Consider the following 21,791-nt stretch of genomic DNA (forward strand, 5'->3'; position numbering starts at 1 on the left):
CTGTACCCTGCTGTCTCCTCTGTTCCTTGTCCCTCTCTCACACAATTCCTGCAGCCTTTTCCTTTTCTTGCCTCATGATCTCAGCTCAAGCTATGATTTAGATACTGCATGATTGCCTCCTGCTTGCTGTTCAGGAAAACAATGCTAAAATGCGCTTTGTTGCAGTTTTCCAGCAGTGGCAGCACTTTATCCTCCTTACAGCAAGGTGGAATAAGAATGGTGTTAGCGTTTTGATCTTCAGCAGGTTCTTCAGTTACTGTGATGAGACCAGTGCTCCATATGAGATGATATACACTGATACCTCTCTCCCATCTTAACTTTTAATGGGTAGTGCAAGAGAGATGTTTCTAAGCAATGCAATACTCGCTTTTCTTCTTTTGAGAACACAAAGCCATACACCACATCATTGTACCTTGTGCTCCACCAGCTCTACGTGGAGCATCTTGAAAACTCATGGGTTAAGCACTGGGAATTCAAGATTCACTAAGCCAGAAATAGTAAAGAAGGATTGTAACTTTATATGCTGGTGGTGAGAAGAGGGTAGCTCCTTCCTATAAAGTAGAAATGTGTTTGAAACCCCTCGTAAGAACCCCAGATCTACTAGGCAGCACAGCCAGGCCTTGTTTTCTGTTTCCTTACTCTCTTCCCTTGTCTTGTCGCTTTTTCTATATAGGAGAGACCCCAACCTCACAATATGCTCTTCTTTGGATGTTAGGGATTTGGGTTTGAATCCCCTCAGGCAGAGGAGGGACCCAAATGGGGAATGCCACATCTGGGACAGGGACTCAGTGCATGGCAAGTGGTGAGTTTTAAGATGAGTAAGACATCACCTCTACGGTTTAGGTACTTCAGGGCCAGGCAGCAGCTGGTTGCAGAATCAGTTATGGACTGAGATTGGGCTGTAGTTTCCACTTGAGTCCCACTCTAGATGCTGAGATCTTTCTTGAATTCAGTTGCAAGAGCTGACTTTCTTTGAAATAGCTCTTTTTGTAGGCTTTCCAAACCCGATAGGCTAAATGCTGGATTCCTCTGACAGTCTGTATAGGAAATCTGAAAGAATCATGCCTCCTATTAGTATGATCTGAAGGTATTTGGAGTCCACCTGATCCCTCTGCTGACACCATCTGTCTTGACATGAGGGCCAGAACTTAGAATATGTATGTGTGATTTGATTTCCCATAGCTAAGTCGAGTATTCATGAATTAATATCATTGTATGATTATTAACTCTCAGCTGGCAATGGCTTCTTGGAAAGGTATGCTTAGTAATTCATCCCATTTTGACATTTCAGTGACTGCATCAATAAAAGGTGTCTTTCCATATTCATACTCATATTCATAGCTAAGAAGTCCATTGCTCAGTTCATTCAAAGCTGTTCCAGTGTGCAGCCCGACATCCTTGCAGATATGCAAGGATAAAGATTTCATATCCTTATGGGCCTTTATCCCACTAAACAAAAACACAGAGAAATTTTCCTTTTATTGCTCATGTGCTGTAGGCAAGTTACATTTTGGCCCTGAAGTGTGCAATTGAGAAATCACATATTAAACATCATTAGATTAATGTCATTGTGCATTTAAGCTTTTGCAGAATATTAACTTGTGCTGATGTTGCCAGACACACTCAATGTACAAGGGTTAGTTTTGAATATTACCAAAACGAAGAGTCATGTTTCAGGAATGTAATAAATCAATAAATGTCTGATTTATAAGCCTGCTTATTCTTGTGATGGATAGCAAAAGGTGTTTTAAGTGTCAGCCCAAACTGGTGTGCAGTGAACATACTCTTCTAATCTAGTGAGATAAACCCATCACAGGGTGGGATGTTTCAAACTCCAAGGAGCTTAATTATACTTTGCATCTGGATGTCAGCAGGGAGAGCACTGCATGTCTTTGTTCCATGCTTTCTTGCCTAATCTCTGCTTCTTTCTGCCAACCCTCTTGTCTCTGTTCCTGCCTCTCTCTCAGGGTATCCCAGAGAAGCAATTCCAAAGACTTTGGGGAAGATGAGGCTGTCTCTTGATGCAGTATGGATTCAGCTGTTGTGCCTCCATTCTGGTGGTCCCTACTGCCTTATCTTTTAATACAGCTAGATATATACAGTTGCCTTGTGGAAGTCCTGTCATGTTTAATTGGCATAAATATTTTTTTTTCTGGATGCTGAACACTTTGGGTTTGGTTGGTTGTTGTGTTTTTTTTCAGTTTTCACAGCTGCCCTCTGTGCATCTCATAGTGTTTTCCTGTTTGCAGAAGAGCTTTGTCATCCAGTTGAAGGCTGTCATTTTGAGAGGGATACAGTTATCTTTTATGTATTGAAACTAAATATGGAGCCCAGATGATCTACCTTTAGTGTCTGAGAACACCACAAAATGTCCCTGGCTGCCGCAGTTTATGTGAGCACATGTTCTTTGTAGTAATTTATCAGATGTTAAAGCATGCCTTGCTCCAGAGGCTCTCCTACATGAACAAACTTAACTTTGATACAAGTCCAAACGTAGCTCATTCTGTATGAGCATACTGAATCACAGTGGCTAACCAGGCATCAACTGCAACCAGACGACTGTGGAAGACTATTACTGGCTGAGGCAGACGGAAGACACTAGTGTGTAGAAAAGCTGAGTTGTTTGGGAAATACTCTTTAAGCACCAAGCAGTTACAATAAGCATTTTTTCTTAATAAGCATAGCCTCTACCAATAATTAATTTGCATAGTATCAGCTTACCATTATCAGATTGGAGGGCCAATTGCTTACATCTTTGCCAGAATTGACCGTGCAATTAGGAAATGGTGGAGAAGGCTAAGGCAATCATGAAATTACACAGGGCATGAGCTGAAGGCCTGAAATGAGTTTTCAAAGACCCCTTAGTTTTGGCATGCTCTAACAAGGGCAAAGTCAGACCTGGCAAACTAGTTTTTTACCAGAGGGCTTGCATGGACTGGGTTTGGATGCAATGGAAAAAGACATAGTCAGGGCAAGACTGACTCTGTAAAGGTGCCTACACCAATTAACAACTTATCCCTACAGGTGATACTTCACAGATTTTAAAGGAGTTGACCTAATATTACTCAATCTGACTTTTGAAACTGCATCAGTGGCCCAGTGGTGTAATTGAGGAAGTAATATCAGCTACTGTGGGCATTTCATCCCAAGACATGACAGAAGGAGCCAGTGGAATTAACCTTGGTCGTGGTAGTGTCCAGATGGCTCTGGGCCAGCGGAAACTGTTCCAGGGGAGTTTGCAGAACTGAGTTTCACAGGAAACTGAAGGCTGGCACAGTGATTCCTGCCAAGTACAGAAATTCCTGCCAGACCTAACCTGTACATACTTGGATGATCTATCAGGTCAGGTATCTTCCCTCCCTGTCATTCTGTGTGTCTCCTTCAGCCACTAGCTTTCAAATCTGCTTTAAGGTATGAGCACACAAAACTTGCTGTGAACTAAAGCAGAACTGGAATTGCACCTTACCAGCTATTCCAGAGGAAATGCCTATTGCATGGAAGAGTCTGTGGTAAATGTGAGATGATTTACATGCCCATGAAAACCTCCCTAGGGCCATACAGACTAAAAACCAAGCTGCAAACGTTTTGTATTTCTCTCAACTAACGCTGGCAATCAGAGCACACTCTGCAGAACTGGAGAGGTGGTTTTCAGCCTTCTCAGACTCTGGAAAGAATTATACAAAGCTTTTCTCCTGCTTGACAAGCGGTCCCACCATTAAGCTACGACACCAAAGTTCCATCCTCCTGCCTTAGGAGACATGCACAGTACTTTGTCAGGAGCTTCATGCTACCGAAGGTGATCCACAGTGACCAAAGCCTGCTCTTCCAGTTGAATCAAGGGAGATGTGCTGCTTAGGCCAGGCCAGTTCTGCTTCTGCACACATCCACAGCTCTTGGCAGCTGGAGAACTTAAAACAGCAGAGAGCATGAGTTTAGATGGCAGCTTTAGATGGCACTTGAGAGCAGCGTTGCATTGATCACGATTTGGACGTAGGCACCACGGTTCTGTCCACACCCTGGTGCAGGTATGTGTTTTATTGGATTGTACCCTCAGGTGGTGTTTCTAGTAATGTAATCATATATGTACATAGGTATTGTTAAATAGGCATTTAAAAGCATGATCTAAGTAAATGAGGTCTCTGTAGAAGGGTAACTTGTCCAAGACCAACACCTACTCAGCCACACACAATAGTGGCTAGGGTTTTACAGCACCGCTATCTCATTACACAACTAAGGCAGTTTAATGCTAGCATACACAGGGATACAAAAAGGCAATGAAAACAAAGCAAAACAGAAAACAAAACAAAGCAAAGCAAAAAGCAGAGCCATCCATGAAAATCAACAAATACATCAGCCCAGTGGAAAGGCGGTTTGAGGCACGATTCCTAGAGAGAAACAGCTGGTGGCTCCATTTCTCTGGGGGACTGGTATCTACTCCGGTTTGGCTTCAACATTTGATGAAGTCCTTCGTCCCCAGGGACAGCAGACATCTAATTCTGTTGTTTTGCACGAGCAACAGTCATTTCACAGCAAAGTAAAGCAGGTGCAAAATACAGAAAATAATAAGCCACTTAACCCTCACCAAAATGATTCTGAAAGCAGCAAGGCAGTGGAAAGTCAATTTCCCTGTTCTTTTTTTTCCCACAGCAGTTCAATAGAACTTTTAGTCTGAATGAACCAAGGGAGGAGAAAATAGATTTTGCTAAAAGTTGCTGGGGTTATAGTCTGGCGAGACTGAATTCACAAGGAGTTCAAGTGCTGATGTAATGTTAGCATCACCCCTGAGAAAGACAGGTGAGAAAAGGCTAGATGAAATGCTTCTGCCCAGATAATAAACAGTGAGACTTGGAGGTCTTCAAAAGACAGGATGATTCACAGCTATCCTCAGATTTGTCTGATCTTTGCTAAGGCTGTAGCAATAGGTTTTTTTTTTAAAGGAAGTTACCAACCAGCTGTGGAAGCTGTTCAGGTCAGATTAACCAAAAAAAAACCCCAAAAAACCCTCAAATCATGATTTTATTTTTTGTCAGTCACAGACATTTGCCTCTTGTCAAACAGGTGTACAAAAAAGAAAAAAAAAAACACAAATAAAACCAAAGGAAAAAAAAAAACCCAAACCAATTGATGAGATCCCTCAACTGTGAGATAGGAGGTGCTGCTAACTGAGTATGTGATGCCTTGGACTACAGGCTTGGGAAGGAAGTGTTCCACTAAAGGGGACTGTACCTATTACATTGAAAAATGTCATTTGTCTTAAAAAATAATCATCATCCTTTTTAGTTTGGTACATTCTTGTTTCTCCTCTGACCTATACAGCCTTACTGAAAGGACAGCTCATGGATAAGAATAAAACACTTTCTGTTCTCAAGAATCCTGGTTTTTTTTAGCTGCTTCTTTGGACCAGCTATGCTCTACACCTCTTCCAGGCAGAAGCAGGAGACCTCCATTCATTTCCCTGTTCATGTGACTGGGAACTGTTCAGCATCAATGTATTTAATTGGTGTAAGACCAGCAGACAAGACTGCAAGGTATCACTTTCCTTGCTAAAGGAAACACTCCAAAAGCTGCTGCAGCACACAGTTGATACGTGGTTTCTTAGACCTGAGGTCTTTTGTTTAACTTTCATGAAAAACATGTTATCAAAATGTATTTTTTTCTTAACAGGGTAGTTAGAATGCTATGGGTATCTCTGATTAACATTTCCATTTTCTCTTGCAGTCACAGAAAGTCATTTCATCTTGTTTCATCTGTCACTGGTCAGAGGACAGGAAATTTTACTTCAAGGTTTGTGAAAAACTCATTTTTACAAAAAGAGACATTTCTGACTAAAGAAAAATCTCTGCTAAAATGAGCAAGAGGTCCAATGTGAAATATATTTCAAATCTGGTTCAGCACAAAAACTGTCGTTAACTGTATTAGGAAAACTAGAAATTTTTTTTAGGTAGAGCAGATGGTGTTAAAATTCCTCTTCAGCTTGTCTGGAGCGAGAGCATTTCAGTTCCAGCAGTCTCTCCACAGTGTCTGCAATTGTACGCTCACCATGCACCTTATTATCTCGGGTGCGGATGTTAACTGTTCCACTTGCCTTCTCCTTTTCACCAACAACTAGAAACAATCAAGATGCAAAGAAATCAATTTAACATTTTGCAAGCTCTTCCCCCCCCCCATTCCCTTAAAACTTATGCATACTAAACAAAAATTCTAAAAAGCTTACCAACCAACACATCAAATCCTTCTTTGCCCTCCTCCCAGTTAGCCCCACTTAGGTCTGTAACAACCAACAGCCTTATCTAATTTCGTATCATTTAATAGGTTTTAGTATGTTATGAAGAGCATCTTAGCAAAATATGAATAAAGAGAAAAATAAACTTAGTAGTCCAGCTTGACTTACTTCTTATTAGAGAGAACCACAAAGCCAAAATGAGAAATAAACATGAAGTACTCCATAGGCAAAGATCAGAAAGACAACTTGATTGTAAATAACCAATAGCTATTTGTTTTCTTTACAGAGACAGTAAGACAGTTTACTGGAAAATCCCAAAGCTATTTTACCTAAACATTAAGATACAGATACCAAGATGTATGTATGTCTCATCACTAATATCAATTTTATATAATATACCTGGAGGTTGCCACAGGAGATTGTATTTCCCCGGTATCCAATCTACATGCAGTGGACAACTCTTTGAAACAACCTCTGAACATAAATTAGGTGGGATTTTTTCCCTGACAGGCTGGTCATTTGTTTGTGGTCTTGAAGGTAAAACGTGGTTCTGTCTTAGCTGTATCATATGTTTAAAGTTTTAAAGAACAAAATAGCTTTATTCATGATTCTATCAATTACTCTGAGGGTACAGTTTCTCTGTCAAAGGCTCCTTCACTCTAATGGATCCCAGATAGCTTTAGGGTCAATGGCAGACCCTCAATTTACAAGACACAACTAACACCGTGCTTCAAATCAGATACTTCAGGGTCAGTTTCTACTTGTCCCTGCATCACCCTCTCATGGAAGACTCTTTTCCAACGCATGGATATATAGCTCTGAAGTGCACCACAGCTGAATGCAATGAAAATATGGTACTACTTTTGCTAGACTTGAAACAAGAGCATGAATTACTGGGGCGGGAGGGGAATGGAAAAATTGCTTAACAATCTGACTGACAAAGGGCAAGAGATTTCATATATGTCTCCACACTGCTGACCAGAAGACAGCAAAGACTTTTTTCTAAAGCAGCAGTAATGCCTTGGGCCACAGTAATCTCCCTTTAGTGACAGCCAAACAAGCCAGAAATGCCTATTGTGCAGGCAGGACAGGTTCTCTGGAATGGAGATTCTTAGGGACAAAGTGACCTAAAACACCTACTACCACTCTTAACATTACTCACAGAAGAAAGATCAAATCCTACAATGTAAGCAAGAAAGTCAGCCAGGATAAGGTAACAAATGCACTATACATTACCCAGAATAAAGTTATACTGTGCAAGCTGGGCATTTCTGATCTTCTTGTTCAGCGTGCACCCAGGATCTACATCAACATCTGCCATTAATCCAGCATCATGGAAGTGCTGCCTGACCTATGAGGAAAAGTATTTAAACTGTCACTATAGGATATTCATGACAATGAATTAATTATGACTTGCAGACTTAAGCCAATCAATCTTATCTGACCCCTAAAAGAAAGGCACTGTCGTTGGCTCAATGTTAGAGATGAGCCCCGTTCAAGAAACCAAAACAGGTCTGCTATCATGCAAGCACAGACACACTAAATCATAGAATCACAGAATCGTTATGGTTGGAAGAGACTTCAAAGATCATCAAGTCCAACCGTATACCCAATGCCACCATGCCCGTTAAACCCACTAAAGCATATCTCGAAGCACCACATCTAAACATTTTTTGAACACCTCCAGGGATGGCGAGTCCACCACCTCCCCGGGGAGCCCATTCCAATGCCTAACAACTCTTACAGCGAAGAAGTTCTTCCTAATATCCAAACTGAACCTCCCCTGGCACAAATAAATAACTAAGCAGTGATGTAAAAATCTAATGTTTTGGGCTGAATAGTGATTTGAGCTTGATACTCTAGAAGGCAGCAGGATGGTGGAGCCTTCTGATTAGAAGATTTATTTTTTTTTATTTTGCAGACTATTTTATTTATGCATAATGTGCTTGAAAGAAATATAGGAGAAGGTCTCCTGGATGCTAAATACGCAATGACCCATCTTCATCTTTCTTATTGCTTCTGCAAGATGCACATGGCCATGGAAGACTAGAACCCATACAGTAAGACAGCTTTTGAGCTAGAAAGAAAAAAATAAGTTTTCCAAAAACAGAAGCCTCACAAAGATCAGCATTTGTTGTTTAGATACCCAAAATCTATTTCAGGTCCTCTTTAAGATATATCTACAACTTCAGCAGCTAATTGTCATTGTATTATAAAAATGAGACAATGTAATATACAAAGACTTATAACATTTATCTGGAATAAATGCTATTAATCATTAATAACCAAGTATCTCAACTATATACAACACACTGAAAAAAAGCCCCAAAACCATATACATCACCTTTTGAGCGTACTCATCACATGTTGGTCCCACTGGTACCACCATCACCTGCTGTGGCGACAGCCAGAGTGGCCTTCGATAAACAAACAAAACAAGTTTATGTAGCTTTCAGTATTTTTTGCAGTATGAAAGATATTCTTAACAGATAGGACTAAAATCTACACAAGATATTTGTACAGTCAGCTGCTTAGATTGGGTTCAGAATCAATGACAGCCCTATACTCGTAACAATTTATCCCCCAAAAAGAACCAAGCATCTCAAAGAATTGCAGTGTGGACAAGAGCACTTTTTCACCTGAAGATTCAAGTTGTGTTTTACAACAGACAACAAATCATGTGAGTTGTTGAGCTTATTACTAACTAATCACAGGAAAACGTTCACTTTTGAGTCTTCTTATACTCAGAAGGGTCATTCCCATGAGGTATTATACTGCAGCAGGTAAAGGAGATGACCTACATAAATGACTTGTTGCAAGGCAGCCCAGCTGCAAAAGCAAAGTTCAGAGATACACACTTTGGGCAGATGAGCTGTATGCTGCACCTGCATGAGTGGCATCATGTAGAGGCTACCACATCTAGAATTATTTAATATCTAAGGAAGGCGGTTCCGAAGGACTTGCCCTGTGGTACAGCTATGGCATGCCTCCGTAGCAAGCCCGCAGAACAAACCCTCTTGATTCTTGCATACTTGGGGCTAATTTCTCTTCTACATAAAGTGTTTGCTTAAACTGGAATAATAAATCTACTTTTCAACGTTACCATTTGCCTCCATAGTTTTCAGTTAGAATGGCGATCATTCTCTCCACAGATCCCAAGATAGCCCGGTGAATGATAACTGGTCTGGTCTTGTCATTACCATCATGGCTGTGAAGAAAGGTTTCGGTTTTTGTTTCTTAAATGTAAGGTTTTTTCCTTGATGTAAACTTATGCCTGGAAGTGACAGGAAAGTTAGATTATATAGCAATTAAAACCACCAGCCCCTGTCCTTACCTGACAAAGGTGAGGTTAAATCTGACTGGCAGCTGGAAGTCAAGCTGGATTGTAGCACATTGGTGGTAACGGCCAATGGCATCTTTAATCTGGATGTCAATCTTAGAAACAAAAAGACACAAACTTTTACTACTGTTTAAGACACAAGCATGCGCCTCTGAAAGCAAACTCATTGTTTTAAGATGGAAAGTTTCAATCAATGCAGAGGAACTGTATGTAGCTTTAGACAATATACTTTTACTTCAGCCTACATCAGGACTTATTTGCAGGTTTTGATGCAAAATATGTTAGAGTTAAAAACAGGGTGAGCAAGTGCAGGGACATTACTTCAGGAAGAACTACATTTAATAGGTCAGACTATTTTTTGTGAGTTTCAATCTGGGACTTTCATGGGCCTTTTCACTGAGTGAATTCAGCAGCACGTAAGTGCAAGTGGCAGAGCAGAACTGAACATGTCTCTCCAAAAATGAGATTTCTTCAAGCCCAAACTGACAAATTTATACTCCTTTATTATGCGGTATTTGAATACTTTGTAGCTTATGTCACAAATTCAAGGTATGAACATGGGATGAGAATCCTACTGTTAAATAGCCCACTTACCCAGTAGGGATCACATTAATCAATTACATTTGTTCTGACTACGAGTATCTACAGTCAAGCCTATTCTATTGCATCTTACACTTTAATCCTGACTACACTTATGATAGAACTTAGACGGAAAGACAGGCAGAAAACAGTAGGTTTATAGTGTCCTGACCTTACTTATTTATCACATTGCTCTCTAATTCAACACTTTAGCAGTATGGCTATATTTTGGGGCCGTGTGCCTTATTTTAATTTGTATGTGAAACAAACAGATCAGTGTCTTATTAACTGAAGTTCTAAATGTCTTTTAATTTTGCATTCAGAAGCCAGAGTTCATCATAGTTCAGCTACTCACCAAAGAGCTTCTATGAAAATAAACTATTTACACCCTTTTTTAATTTCAAGTCACCCAGTTAAAGAGTAGGAAAAAAACCATCCAAGTAGTTTAAAGGCACTCTAAATACAGAGCTTAACCTAAAAATGTAACTTTAACTAGTTTCCATTAAAACCAGTGCAAAACGCTGCATGTATGCTCACCTTACTTTGGCTAAAGTGTATTAGGAGCAAGTATAAGGTTAAGTAAGGTTAACAAACGTTCCCGTAGATATTTGCCTTCTTTCAAATCAACTGAGGAAATTACTAAATCTTGTTTGCATTTCACATTATGAATGATTAGCTGCTGTAACACATTTCACCTACAACCCATAAAAGGAAATTGATTCCATTAGCATACAAAGAGAGAAATCAGAACTAGTTTACTAGATGACTGAATATAGACATAAATGTAGTGTAGGTTTATTAGGGAAAGATTTACAAGTAATTTTGTAAGGCTTTCTGTCCTTATGCTCAAAGATATCAGGAAATTTCTAGAAAGCCCTACTTAATCTGTGCAAACTGAAGAGACAGCTTTAAAAAAAGCCAATAAAACCACAAAACCAATGCAAGGGGCTTTTTAAAATACCAAAACCCACTAGAAACTCAATGCAGCTACAAAACTGTGCCAGTAAAAGCAACATTTTTCAAAAATTTGTTTTACCAATAAGTTTACTTTCATTGTTCTCATGATTTAGGATTCACTTATCACCCAAACGATTATTTCTAATGCAGCAATTGCTGTGGTAATACAGATCATACAGTGCCACCTTCTGTTCATGTCTCCCATTAAACTAATCAGATCTGTTTAAGCAGCAGACAAATAGTTCATACATGAAAACTGGGTTTAATTAATCAAATGAGCATTAAAGCTATGTGAAAAATCAGGATCACAGAGTCTTATTTCTCTCTCAAGTGTGTCAGAGTTCATGTATCTGGAAAACCACAAAATTTCAGCTGTATAGCATCTTAAAATGGTATTAGATAACTATAAAAAAAACCCTCCTCTTCCTAATCCCAGCTCTTAACAATCTCAGGTTGTACCATGTCGTCAGTTTAAGAATCAGATTTGTACTATATCCTCCAGTCAAACCTAAACAGCACCAATGCTTTAGAAACGCATACTGACATTGAAAAATTTAATTATAAATGTTACATTGGAAGGGAATGTGCAGGAAAGTGAAAAATAAAAGTTGTCTTTACCAAGAAGATCATGAATAAAACCAAACAGCATCACCATACTATTTTCTTCCCCTTGCTCATAGTAAGATATGAGAAACAATCTTTATATATTAACAGCATTTAGTGTCCATCTGTATTTGTTTAATTAACTTAGAGCAGAATGCTAACTAGATGGAGACTTTGTCTTGGTCAGGTATTTATCTGAAGTCATCTGGCAAACAGTCTGTGCAAACAGATGCCCAACATTTGTCTTTCTGGGGAAAGTGCATCATTTTGTAAACACAGGAAGACTTTGTTTTTTTTCCTGTTCATCCACTATACTGCAAAGAACAGTATTTGCATGCTATCCCTACTGCCAAGATTACAGTAGTATCAATGGAAAACAAGGAATTGTGTAAATTTCATCTGCCTCATCCAAATAGAATCAAAAGCCTAACGCAGCTAGCGGTTAGCAACATACTAACCTTAGGTCCATAGAAAGCTCCATCACCAGGGTTTAACTCCCACTTCTCACCAAAGTCATTGAGGCTATTTTCCAGTTGCTAGAGATAAAGGACACACACGTTCAGTGTTTCTCAATTATTCGCTGTCTTTCCATGTTACAGCATCAGGTCAGCCTGCTGCTACAGATACAGGACACTACCAATTCTCTGTACTTCTCAGTTACTGCTGCAACTCTTACTTTCTGAAAAAGGAAAGTTTTGGAAAAGCCCCAGCTAAAAAAAAAAAAAAACTTAGTCCAAATTTAAGAAAACAAAATTAATGCATTCATTTTGAAAGAGGCCAAAAAAGCAGCGTTAGCCAAGATGCAAGAAATTTTTATGCTAGATTCAAAGTTTGTAGATAATATTGACAGGGGATCCACCTTGATACACCTAATGTCTATTCTTGCCCTATCTTTTCCCCAGCCTTATCTTCACCTGCAGGGGCTAACCCCTTCCCTTTAATCATGAAAGTAAACTGGCTTTTGGAAGACGGCTCTAAGTCTTAGTACAGGGGCTGCCAGAATTAGTTCTCTTCCTCTTTTTAATTATCAAAAAAGTACAAGGTGAGAGAGAAGGAAGGACAGGTAATTTGATTCTGACATGGAGATTGCTTCTGTATGGAAAGTATTTACAGCAGCCAGACTGAATTGAAGACAGTTATTAAAAGATATATTGCTCGTGTCCAGCTGTCAGTGTACCTCCCAGAAGGCAATATGTTCTCACAGGACTTGCAGCTGCAGCCTTGCTTTCATATAAAAAGTTAATAAAATTACTGTTTACCTTTTCAGCTTGATTCCACACTTCAATATCTCCCAGGTACTTTTCAGGACGAGTAGAGAGATTCAGTTTAAAGGAAAATCCAAAGACATCATACACAGTACGCAAGAATTGCAGACAACTCTTTATCTCCTCTTCAATCTTTTTGAGAACAGAAATAAAGTCTCAAATACAGAAAAATCAGTTAATCTGATTTTAATACCCAATTTCATTTAAGAGCAGCCCATACCTGCTCCATAGCACAGAATATGTGAGCATCATCCTGCTGGAACCGACGTACTCGAGTGAGTCCTGTAAGAGCTCCTGACAGTTCATTGCGATGCAGAACACCAAAATCAGCCAACCGTAATGGCAACTCGCGCCATGATCTTGGACGATGATCAAACATAAGGCTGAAGGAAAAGTTTATTACATGAAGCTCATCTAGATCGAAAATTCTGCAAAGAACAGCCAATGAGAAGCAGCCAGTACCTAAGCAGATGCCCACAATGCCAATGATGTAATCTGAATACAATCATCATTCACATCTAGTTCTCTCAAGAAAACAAATGCAGTTATCCTTTTATATATGGTAGGCTTCCCCCACCTCACAGAGAGAAGATGAAAGAGCTCCTAAAACTGAGCATTGAAACCTGAATGCCTGAACTGCCACAAAATCGGCCTCAGTATCTGTTTTGGATATCAAGGTGTTGTAGTACCAAGGTAAGCTTCAGCTCTAAAACACAGTCAGTGTAATGTTGGAAAAATTACATTTCTCAGTGTCTCAAGTAAAGAGAGTATGTAGACAACAAGACTCATAGTTACATCACTCCTGACAGCATGTCTCATCTGGATACCTGAAGATAGCCATCTTTACAATTAAGCAGGCAAAAGAAACAGGTTTGTTTTTTTTTTAAAAATCATCATCATCTTTGGTAAACCTGATTTGCTATTTATTTACCAGTGTCCTGGACAGTTCATAGGCTTCAGAGCAAAGATTTCTTTCTCCACTTCAAAGGAAAACATATTGTCACTGTAATGCTGCCAGTGCCCTGAAGTCATCCATAGTTTGCTGTTGAAAACATTTGGAGTGACAACCTCCTGGAATCCACGTTTTCGATACTCACTCTAAAACAACAGACCCAGTACATAAAATAACTAATAAAGCAAATAAAAGTAATGGTACTCAGCCTTCAATCTGCAGCCATAAAAATATACAAAAGCTGCCCTACAAAAGTCTATGACTCGAGAATAGAAGAAGAGGAGAGAAGAGGAAGAGAAATGAAAAATTCACGTTGGACATGCCAGGATACATCCCTTCCACCAGCACCACCCTTCCCCTAAACAAATCCTCTGTAGTAAGCAAGAAGAACAAGTTTCCTCCCTGCAAGCAAAGCAGCAGTCTCTAATTATTCAATGACACTTGGTAGTACATTGCAGCCCAAATATACAATAATAGGACAGACTTTAAATATTACAACAGGAAGATCAGGATTTTTTTCTACAAATAATTTCATAACAAATAGTTCTGCAAGGCCAAATTTAGTAAGTTTATTAAAACAAGTAAATATGCATCAGTGGAACAGCTGTAGTGTGACTCTAGCTGTACTATTACATGTCAAAGAACTCATATTATTAAGTATCATTATCCCTGTTTTTACTGCAGGTATAAATTACTGATAAAAACATAACAGAGATTGTGACAAGACCAATTCAAAGAAACCAGGTTTCTTTAGTTCCGTGGCTTACAGAACTAAGAGATTAAACTAACTTGAAATGAAGGGCTGTTACTTGTAGCATGCTGTTACATACTTTTTCTAAAATTAAATAATTTCTTCTGTAAGAAGATTTCCAAAAGACATTACTTACTCGGATGAATTCAATTAACGTGTTATAAATGTAAGCTCCTTTTGGCAAGAAGAAACAGCTACCAGGGCTGAGCTCATGAAAGAAAAACAATTCTTGGTCCTGTAGAAAAATAATATTTCGAAAACTTAGTATTTGTACACCACCTTTTTCACTTAACATTCACAAATTAATTACTACTGATTAGGCATCACTAATCGGAAGTTTTTAAAAAAAATAATAAAAACATGCAATACTAATAGATCAGATGCTTTTTCACTAGTGTTTATATCTCCATCAGTACTTGTAAGGGAAGAAGATTGTTCAGCTTCCTGTTTCATTCACGATGCTCCAAAACTTCATGTTTATGTGTAACTCCTAACTGTACACAGCTCTCTTTGTACACTGACAAGTAATGTTTAGTTCCACTTCTGCAGCTCACTAATTATTTGCACATGAACTGAATGTGTGAACTGTAGTTGACTAATGTTGTGACAAACTGTACACATGCTTGAGGACTGCATATAGTGAATTCTTCTGTATATTTTCCTGATGTTCTAGAAGCATGTGTAACAGTGTCCAAGACTATCAATTATCTGACAGGGTTTCCGTCTAAAAAAAACACCAAAGACCAACCAACAAAAAAACACAGAAATGTTTTACAGATTCTGAAATCACACAAAAGAAAAGAACTGAGACTCAACAGGCTTCAGCAAACTGTGTAGGAATGAGCATTGCCTGTAGACTGAAGTGTTCATGTTTTGCAGACCAAAGTGTTCACGTTCTGTTCAGATTCATCTCTGGAGTAAGTATGTCATTGTGTTTAGAACAGCAAAAAGTCTGAAGAGAAGTTATTTGCTTTAGGACTTTTGATGTTCTTTGAGAGAAAAGTATCTGACTTTGCAACTCAATTGAAAATACAATTGTGTCACATCTTGGTTGTGGCAGCAAGTATATGCTGTCTTTGAGATGCTTCTAGTTAAGGGGTTACATCCACACAGTGTTTGTGAAATACATTATCAGAAAAACTGTCTCACCCGCCCAATTTTTCTGTGATCTCTGCTTTTAGCCTCCTCCTGAAATTTCTCCCACTCCTTCAGCATTTTTGTATCTGGGAATGAAATTCCATAGATCCGTTGGAGGGATTCCATATCAGCCTTGCCTTCCCAATAGGTAGAAGAATTCTGCATGCAAAAAATAAATGAAACATTGAAGAAAAGGAGGAGCCTCCACACATACTGCTACTATCTGCTATGAAAAGGCATGCAATTATTATTAAGTCACTACACTTAATGTAGAACAACTAAGGCATAAGGAGAGTTTTAATCTTAAACTCAGAACACTGATTAGAAAAATCCAGAAAGAACAGGAGAACAGAATATGTAAAAATGGTTTCAAGCTCCCTCTTGTCCTTTTTTTTAAGCCTATTTGTTCTCTTTGTAGCCATCCTATTCCAACTGTTTATCCACACTCAGCTGTAACCATCAGCTGAGCAAAAACTATAAACTCTAATTGATACAGTTCAACCAAGCCTTAAGCCACACTCATGTTTCCTGTCTGTGCTGAAGTGCAGACCCTGGACACCTAGTTGGGCTCCACATCATTTGAATATCATTCTAGCACACAACCCTTTCCCAACTTGTTACATTGAGTTTTTGGCCAGGTTACCAATTTCATGGTATGTTCTCGGATAAGCCACCATGGTACTGCCCAAAGACAGCAACACGTTTTCAGTGAAAACATTTGTCTAAGGCAGTTTCGGCAGTTACCTTATGAATTTTTATGGTCTTTATCTTGCCAGTATGTCTGACATGAGGGCCTCTGCATAAATCTATCAAGGGACCACACCTAAGAATAGGAAAACGTTTATTTAGTATATTTCATCCCAGAAAGATATATCAAGTAATACTACGATGCATGTGTAATTACCTGTATACTGTTGTAGTTGGAGTATTGACCTTCTCATTCAGGATGCGACACTTGAATTTATTATACTGAGAATAAAAGCAGCACACGTTTGTTAACTCCTTGCTAAGCAAGAGAACTGGCCAGCAGTTTAAATTATTTGCAAACTTGATGCTATGCTGCATCAAAAGAGGATTATAAGAGACAGACAGACACTCAAGTAATGGAACAAGCTTCCCACAGAGCAAGTTGTGCAGTCTCCGTCCTTAAGAGGTTTTGAAGGCCCACCTGGACAAGCCCTCAGAAACCTCACCTAACTTCAGTGTTGATCCTATGCCCTCTGCATGAGATTAGACTGGAGATCTGCACAGGTACCTTCCAACCTGAATGACACTATGATTCTCCTGATGTCCTACCAGTGAATGCTGAGTAACGTCTATCTCAGGAATGTCAGAAAATTATTTGCAGCTAGGTACTAAAGAGAAAGGATCAGCTTTTAGTGTTGTTTAGACTTTCTCAGAAGTCCTCATTCTAAAAAATGTTTTATGAAACTTTCTGAATGCATCAGCACATGCAGTTATAGTATCCCCACAGCATTTTATTAACAGTCAATATAATACAGGCATATAACTGCACATAATATATTGCAAATTTATACCTGTGGGAAACAAATGAAGAATGTGGCTTCAAAGATTTTGCCAAGGTCACCTTGGGAAGAAAGAGAATTCTTACAGTTGCACAATATCTAATGCACATTCCTGAGAACCTAAGGATTACACCTTCACTCATTTTTTTTAAGTATCACAAATGAGCTTATAAGAACATATCACCTTAAAAATTTATTTTGATAGACCTTCCTCTACCACTAACAGAACATGCAGCTAAAGTTACAAATAAAGAATAACTACACGATGCTAGAAACAACCTTCTAAAACAGCCTACCTTAAACATTTCAAGCAGTGTTTCCTTCTTAACTTCCAGTCTTTCAAAGGCTTGTTTTTCCTTCATTATCTTTTTGCATAACGTTTCTAGAGCAGAGAAGTCATTACTTGATACACCCCTAAAATGAACACAAACAAAAAAAGTGAATCATTCTTGCTTTCACTTGTAATTTCTGACTCAGTTGCAATGCACTAGCTTGTGGATGGGACGCACTGCAAGAACAAAGCAATCTGCAGTAGTGCAGATGACTTTGTTCTGGGAACGAGCAGGCAACAGAAATTTTGCTGTGAGTGCCACCCCCCTACTCCTAAAAAAGAAAAATACAAAACCTACCCTTCCTCAAGGAACATGTCATAATAAAATCCATTTTCTATTGGTGGGCCATAGCACAAACACCCACCATAGATTCGCTCCATAGCTTCACCCATTATGTGAGCACTTGAGTGCCAGTACACCTAAGGGAAGTAAAAAAAGAGGGGATCAGTCTGAATATGCACAATGCATTTCTGAGTATTTTATTTAAAACCTTTTCTGAAATGCTCGCTTTTAAGGATATTTGATGCAGATCCCACATTAGAGCAGTCTGCAGAACAGAAACGACCTGCCCAGCAACACTCTCATTCAAAGCACCAGTACTTCCAAAAGATAACACTGGAAAATTGTTTACAGCCCGGTACCAAATAATTCTTACTTTCAACTATTGTTGAAATTATTCAATCATTGTCAAGAAGTCAGGAACCTAATTCAGAAACTTTTTTTTCTATGAATTTCAATCAATCAGCTCTGCATAAAGATCAAAAGGTACACTTTTACCATAAGGCTGTGGTCCTAATCGAAAGATTTTATGCATGGGAAATGCTGCACTGAAGTAGAACAGTTCACAAAGTCAAAAATTACACTCCATCTTGTAGCACACCTGAAGTTTTGACATATTAAAATCAAATCTATAGGACTTATTCTGCTTTTATTTGCACAGACCAGAAAACATAAGTCTCACAGGAGCCATCATTTAGCCAATACGAAAACCCAAAGTTTGAATGCAAGACCTCTGTAATGTATTTGACTGACAGCTTCTTGAAACAAACAATTTTTTTCTAAAGACAGTATTTACAATTTTCTGGATATCCGCATTTATCTGAATGAGTAGCCAAAATAAAGTCCATACTTCTGCATTCACAAAGTAAAAGAGCAGCCTACTCAGTATTTTTATGATTGTACACAGATAGTTTGTACTTAGTATTGTTTCCAAAGTCAGTGTTGAAGATGTCAGTTCAAAGGACTTATTTTACACTAACATGAAGGCTGTAAATACAACATTTTAATGAGAACAGACTTTACATAAACAACAGCAACTGGCAGCAGACTTGGCTACAAACACGCTGCAGAATGTACGTCATCTGCAGGACCGCAACTCCCTTGCAAGCAGCTGTTAGAAAATGCAGATGTACGTACACAGCAAACCTGTTCCCTCCTCCTCATCTTCTGAGCATAGTAAAGATGCAAGTAACTACTCGAGGCTGAGTTTCATGCAAATCCAAGGGCAAACAAATTTTTATAGAGGATACTCACTGCTTGAGCCTCTTCATCTTCAAACTTCAGCAGCTCCAGGGTACAATCCTCCTCCAAAGGACGGTCTAGATCCCAAACCATCTTGTTCACTTTAGCAATAACAGTGTTGTCAGCTAAGCCCTGACTACAGAATAAATACACATATATAATCTTGAAATCAGCAAGCCAAAGTTCCCCAAATTTGCCCTTCATGTTGAATTAGATTTTCTGGAGTGCTCAGAATGGATACAATGTCATCAATAAATTCCAAATAAAAGAGCAGTTTAGACAGTCTTGAACATTCATGAAAATCCTACTCACATCTCAGAGATGAGGAAAGAAAACTGTGCTGTATACTCGACATTCATACATTCATTAACATATTTGACTTAGAGGTAGCCACCTCAAAGTACTACCCTGACCTCAAAATATTGCAATAAAAGACAGAGCTTCTCTTTTAAAAATTATCAAATACCACTTATGATGTAGTAACTTTATAGTTTTGTTTCCACTAAGCAAAAAACCCTTCCCTTGATCCCAAGTCATAAAAGCAAAGAAGGTTCCAGTGACAATGCACCTAAGCATGAAAAAAAATGGCATTTCACCTCTAGGAATCACGCAGGTTTTGTGATTTTAACTGTCAGGGTGTTCAGTGTGCATTCATTATTCAAATCTACTCCACAGCAAATTTGAGTAACCGGGAGATGTGCAGTGCTGTTTCCAATGGGTATCTCCCATGCAAGTAAAAATGCAGTTCAGTGAAAGATACTCATACTGTTAACTCTCTCTGAAATCAACTGAAACATCCCAGCAGTCATCTTCCCCAGGTTGATGCAAACGGGTTTGCGTGTGCAAACATTCAATCAGACAGAGTAAATTTATTAGCAAATTATTTCTTGATGGAACAACAGTACTTGCAGGGAAAAATATGCAAGTAACGTGTGTCTAAAAGATCTCAATTATATTCCTGTTTAATTTTAGAAACTGTATCTTCGTAAGGGAAAAAAAATTACACTCCAAAACTAAAACCCTATTGGTGTGTTCCAGATTATTATATACAAGATGTCCGGAGAAGAATTGAGATAAATGATAAGAGAGAAATAATACATTACCCATGCCCTCACAACCACAACCTGCAGACACAGAGCTGTCTGAAAATGACTGCATGTATCACAGAATAGAATCATACCTAATTCCACAAGCGATTTGATAAGGAGTAGTCTTCCAAGACTCAGCATCAACCTGCTTGCCATCAGGTAATGTAACTTTAATAGGTTTACTGTCATTTGCAGCTCTTTCTGCAAGGAGTGCATCATGTTCAGCTTTAAGTTTATTGTACATCTCTAAACGCTCATTGATAAATGCAGGCCAGGGATTCAGCTATATATAATGAACAAAGACAAAGGAAAAAATCAACAGATTATTTGAGTAAACTAATATCTCATTATGTCAAGAATGTGGATAGAATGGATATACTTTTCACAAGAAGCTTTGTGACCATATCTATGTATGCGCTGTATGTAACAAATAATCATTATTACTACAGATTAATTATATAGTATTAATTATATAATAATGCTATAAGACTTCGGCTTAATGAAAATTATTACTTTGAAACGTACCACTGTACACCTGTTTAATAAACTACACATATGTTAATAAGCTACTACCTAGTTTATTAAACACCCGTTTAATAAGCTACACAAGGATAAAAATCAATTTGAAGAGACCATATTAGTTCAACATGAAAATAGATTTTTCTTACTAGGTCAAAAAACTGAGGGAACACTTCTACTCTGAGCCACGTGGACAGGAACTGACTCAAGCCTACACATCATACAATGACGTCAGGACTATCAGCTTGGGCATAACCAAGGTTATGCAGCTATGCAGTTGGCTCAAGATTAGTGCTGGCTAGCAGCTGGCCACCTCTGTGCAGTCAGAGGGATCTCTGTTTACCACCATGAAGATTAGGAAAAGAGCGCCTTACGCAGGCTTTCCTCATCCCAGGGTCCACCGCCTCACCCCTCGTGCAAACAGGGGCACAGTGAAACACGTCTCCAAGCAGCACCAATGAAAATCTGAGCTGCTTTCCCAACTACACCAATACAACTTGGTGTAAAAAGCAACAAAGTTACTTCATGGCAAATTGAGGGGAATAAGAGAGAGCGGGAAAAGGAGTAACTGTAACACCAGAGAAAACACTGCAGAGGGATGACCCGCAGCAAAGCCAGCAGCACCCAAGACAGCTACCAAAAGACCGCACCTTCCACCGCACCGCGGCTCAAGGGCTGCTCACCTCCGTCCGCCCTCCATCGCCGGCCCCTTCCTTCATTTTCTTCTTTCCGCAGTCTTCCTTTTCTACTTCCCCAGCATTTACCTGAGGAGGGCGAGCACCATTTCCTCATTCTCCAGCACTCGCTCACACCTACAGCACTTCAAGCCCCCGTTAGCCCCACAAACCAGGGAAGGGACCTCACCTCTTCGCCCCAAGAAACCCCAGCCCAGCTCCCCAGTCTTTTACCTTCAGGTAAATCCCACCGCCTCTCGACCCTGCGCCCCCGGAGCTGGGGAAACCCCCAACGACTCGCCATAAGGGTGAGGGGGAAGAGGC

At 39.2% G+C, this 21,791-nt stretch overlaps 1 protein-coding gene across 1 annotated transcript; it reads right to left on the reverse strand.

The window, feature by feature from the left end:
* Nucleotides 1-5,956: 5,956 nt before the first annotated feature.
* Nucleotides 5,957-21,554, reverse strand: TARS (threonyl-tRNA synthetase). The gene is made up of 18 exons (XM_009695107.1): nt 21,477-21,554; nt 20,367-20,557; nt 19,199-19,322; nt 17,963-18,084; nt 17,630-17,747; nt 16,712-16,776; nt 16,552-16,630; nt 15,820-15,966; nt 14,807-14,905; nt 13,899-14,065; nt 13,188-13,350; nt 12,962-13,099; nt 12,161-12,238; nt 9,558-9,658; nt 9,327-9,431; nt 8,563-8,640; nt 7,460-7,569; nt 5,957-6,105 (listed from the first exon to the last, which is right to left on the reverse strand). Exons 1-18 carry the CDS (start codon nt 21,510-21,512, stop codon nt 5,957-5,959), a joined length of 2,070 nt encoding a protein of 689 aa, XP_009693409.1. The 5' UTR covers nt 21,513-21,554.
* Nucleotides 21,555-21,791: the final 237 nt, after the last annotated feature.

The sequence above is a fragment of the Cariama cristata genome, unplaced genomic scaffold, assembly GCF_000690535.1.
Source record: "Cariama cristata isolate BGI_N322 unplaced genomic scaffold, ASM69053v1 scaffold10152, whole genome shotgun sequence".
Classification (NCBI taxonomy): Eukaryota; Metazoa; Chordata; class Aves; order Cariamiformes; family Cariamidae; genus Cariama; species Cariama cristata.

Excerpts from the sequence above, each read along its gene's own strand:
- TARS (XM_009695107.1), bottom strand. The coding sequence starts at position 21,512 with ATGAAGGAAGGGGCCGGCGATGGAGGGCGGACGGAG. Across the intron at positions 14,066-14,806 it reads CGTTAATTGAATTCATCCGA|AGTGAGTATCGAAAACGTGG; the intron begins GTAAGTAATGTC and ends CTGTTGTTTTAG. Across the intron at positions 7,570-8,562 it reads GAGTACGCTCAAAAGGTGAT|GCAGCACTTCCATGATGCTG; the intron begins GTATATGGTTTT and ends CTCATAGGTCAG.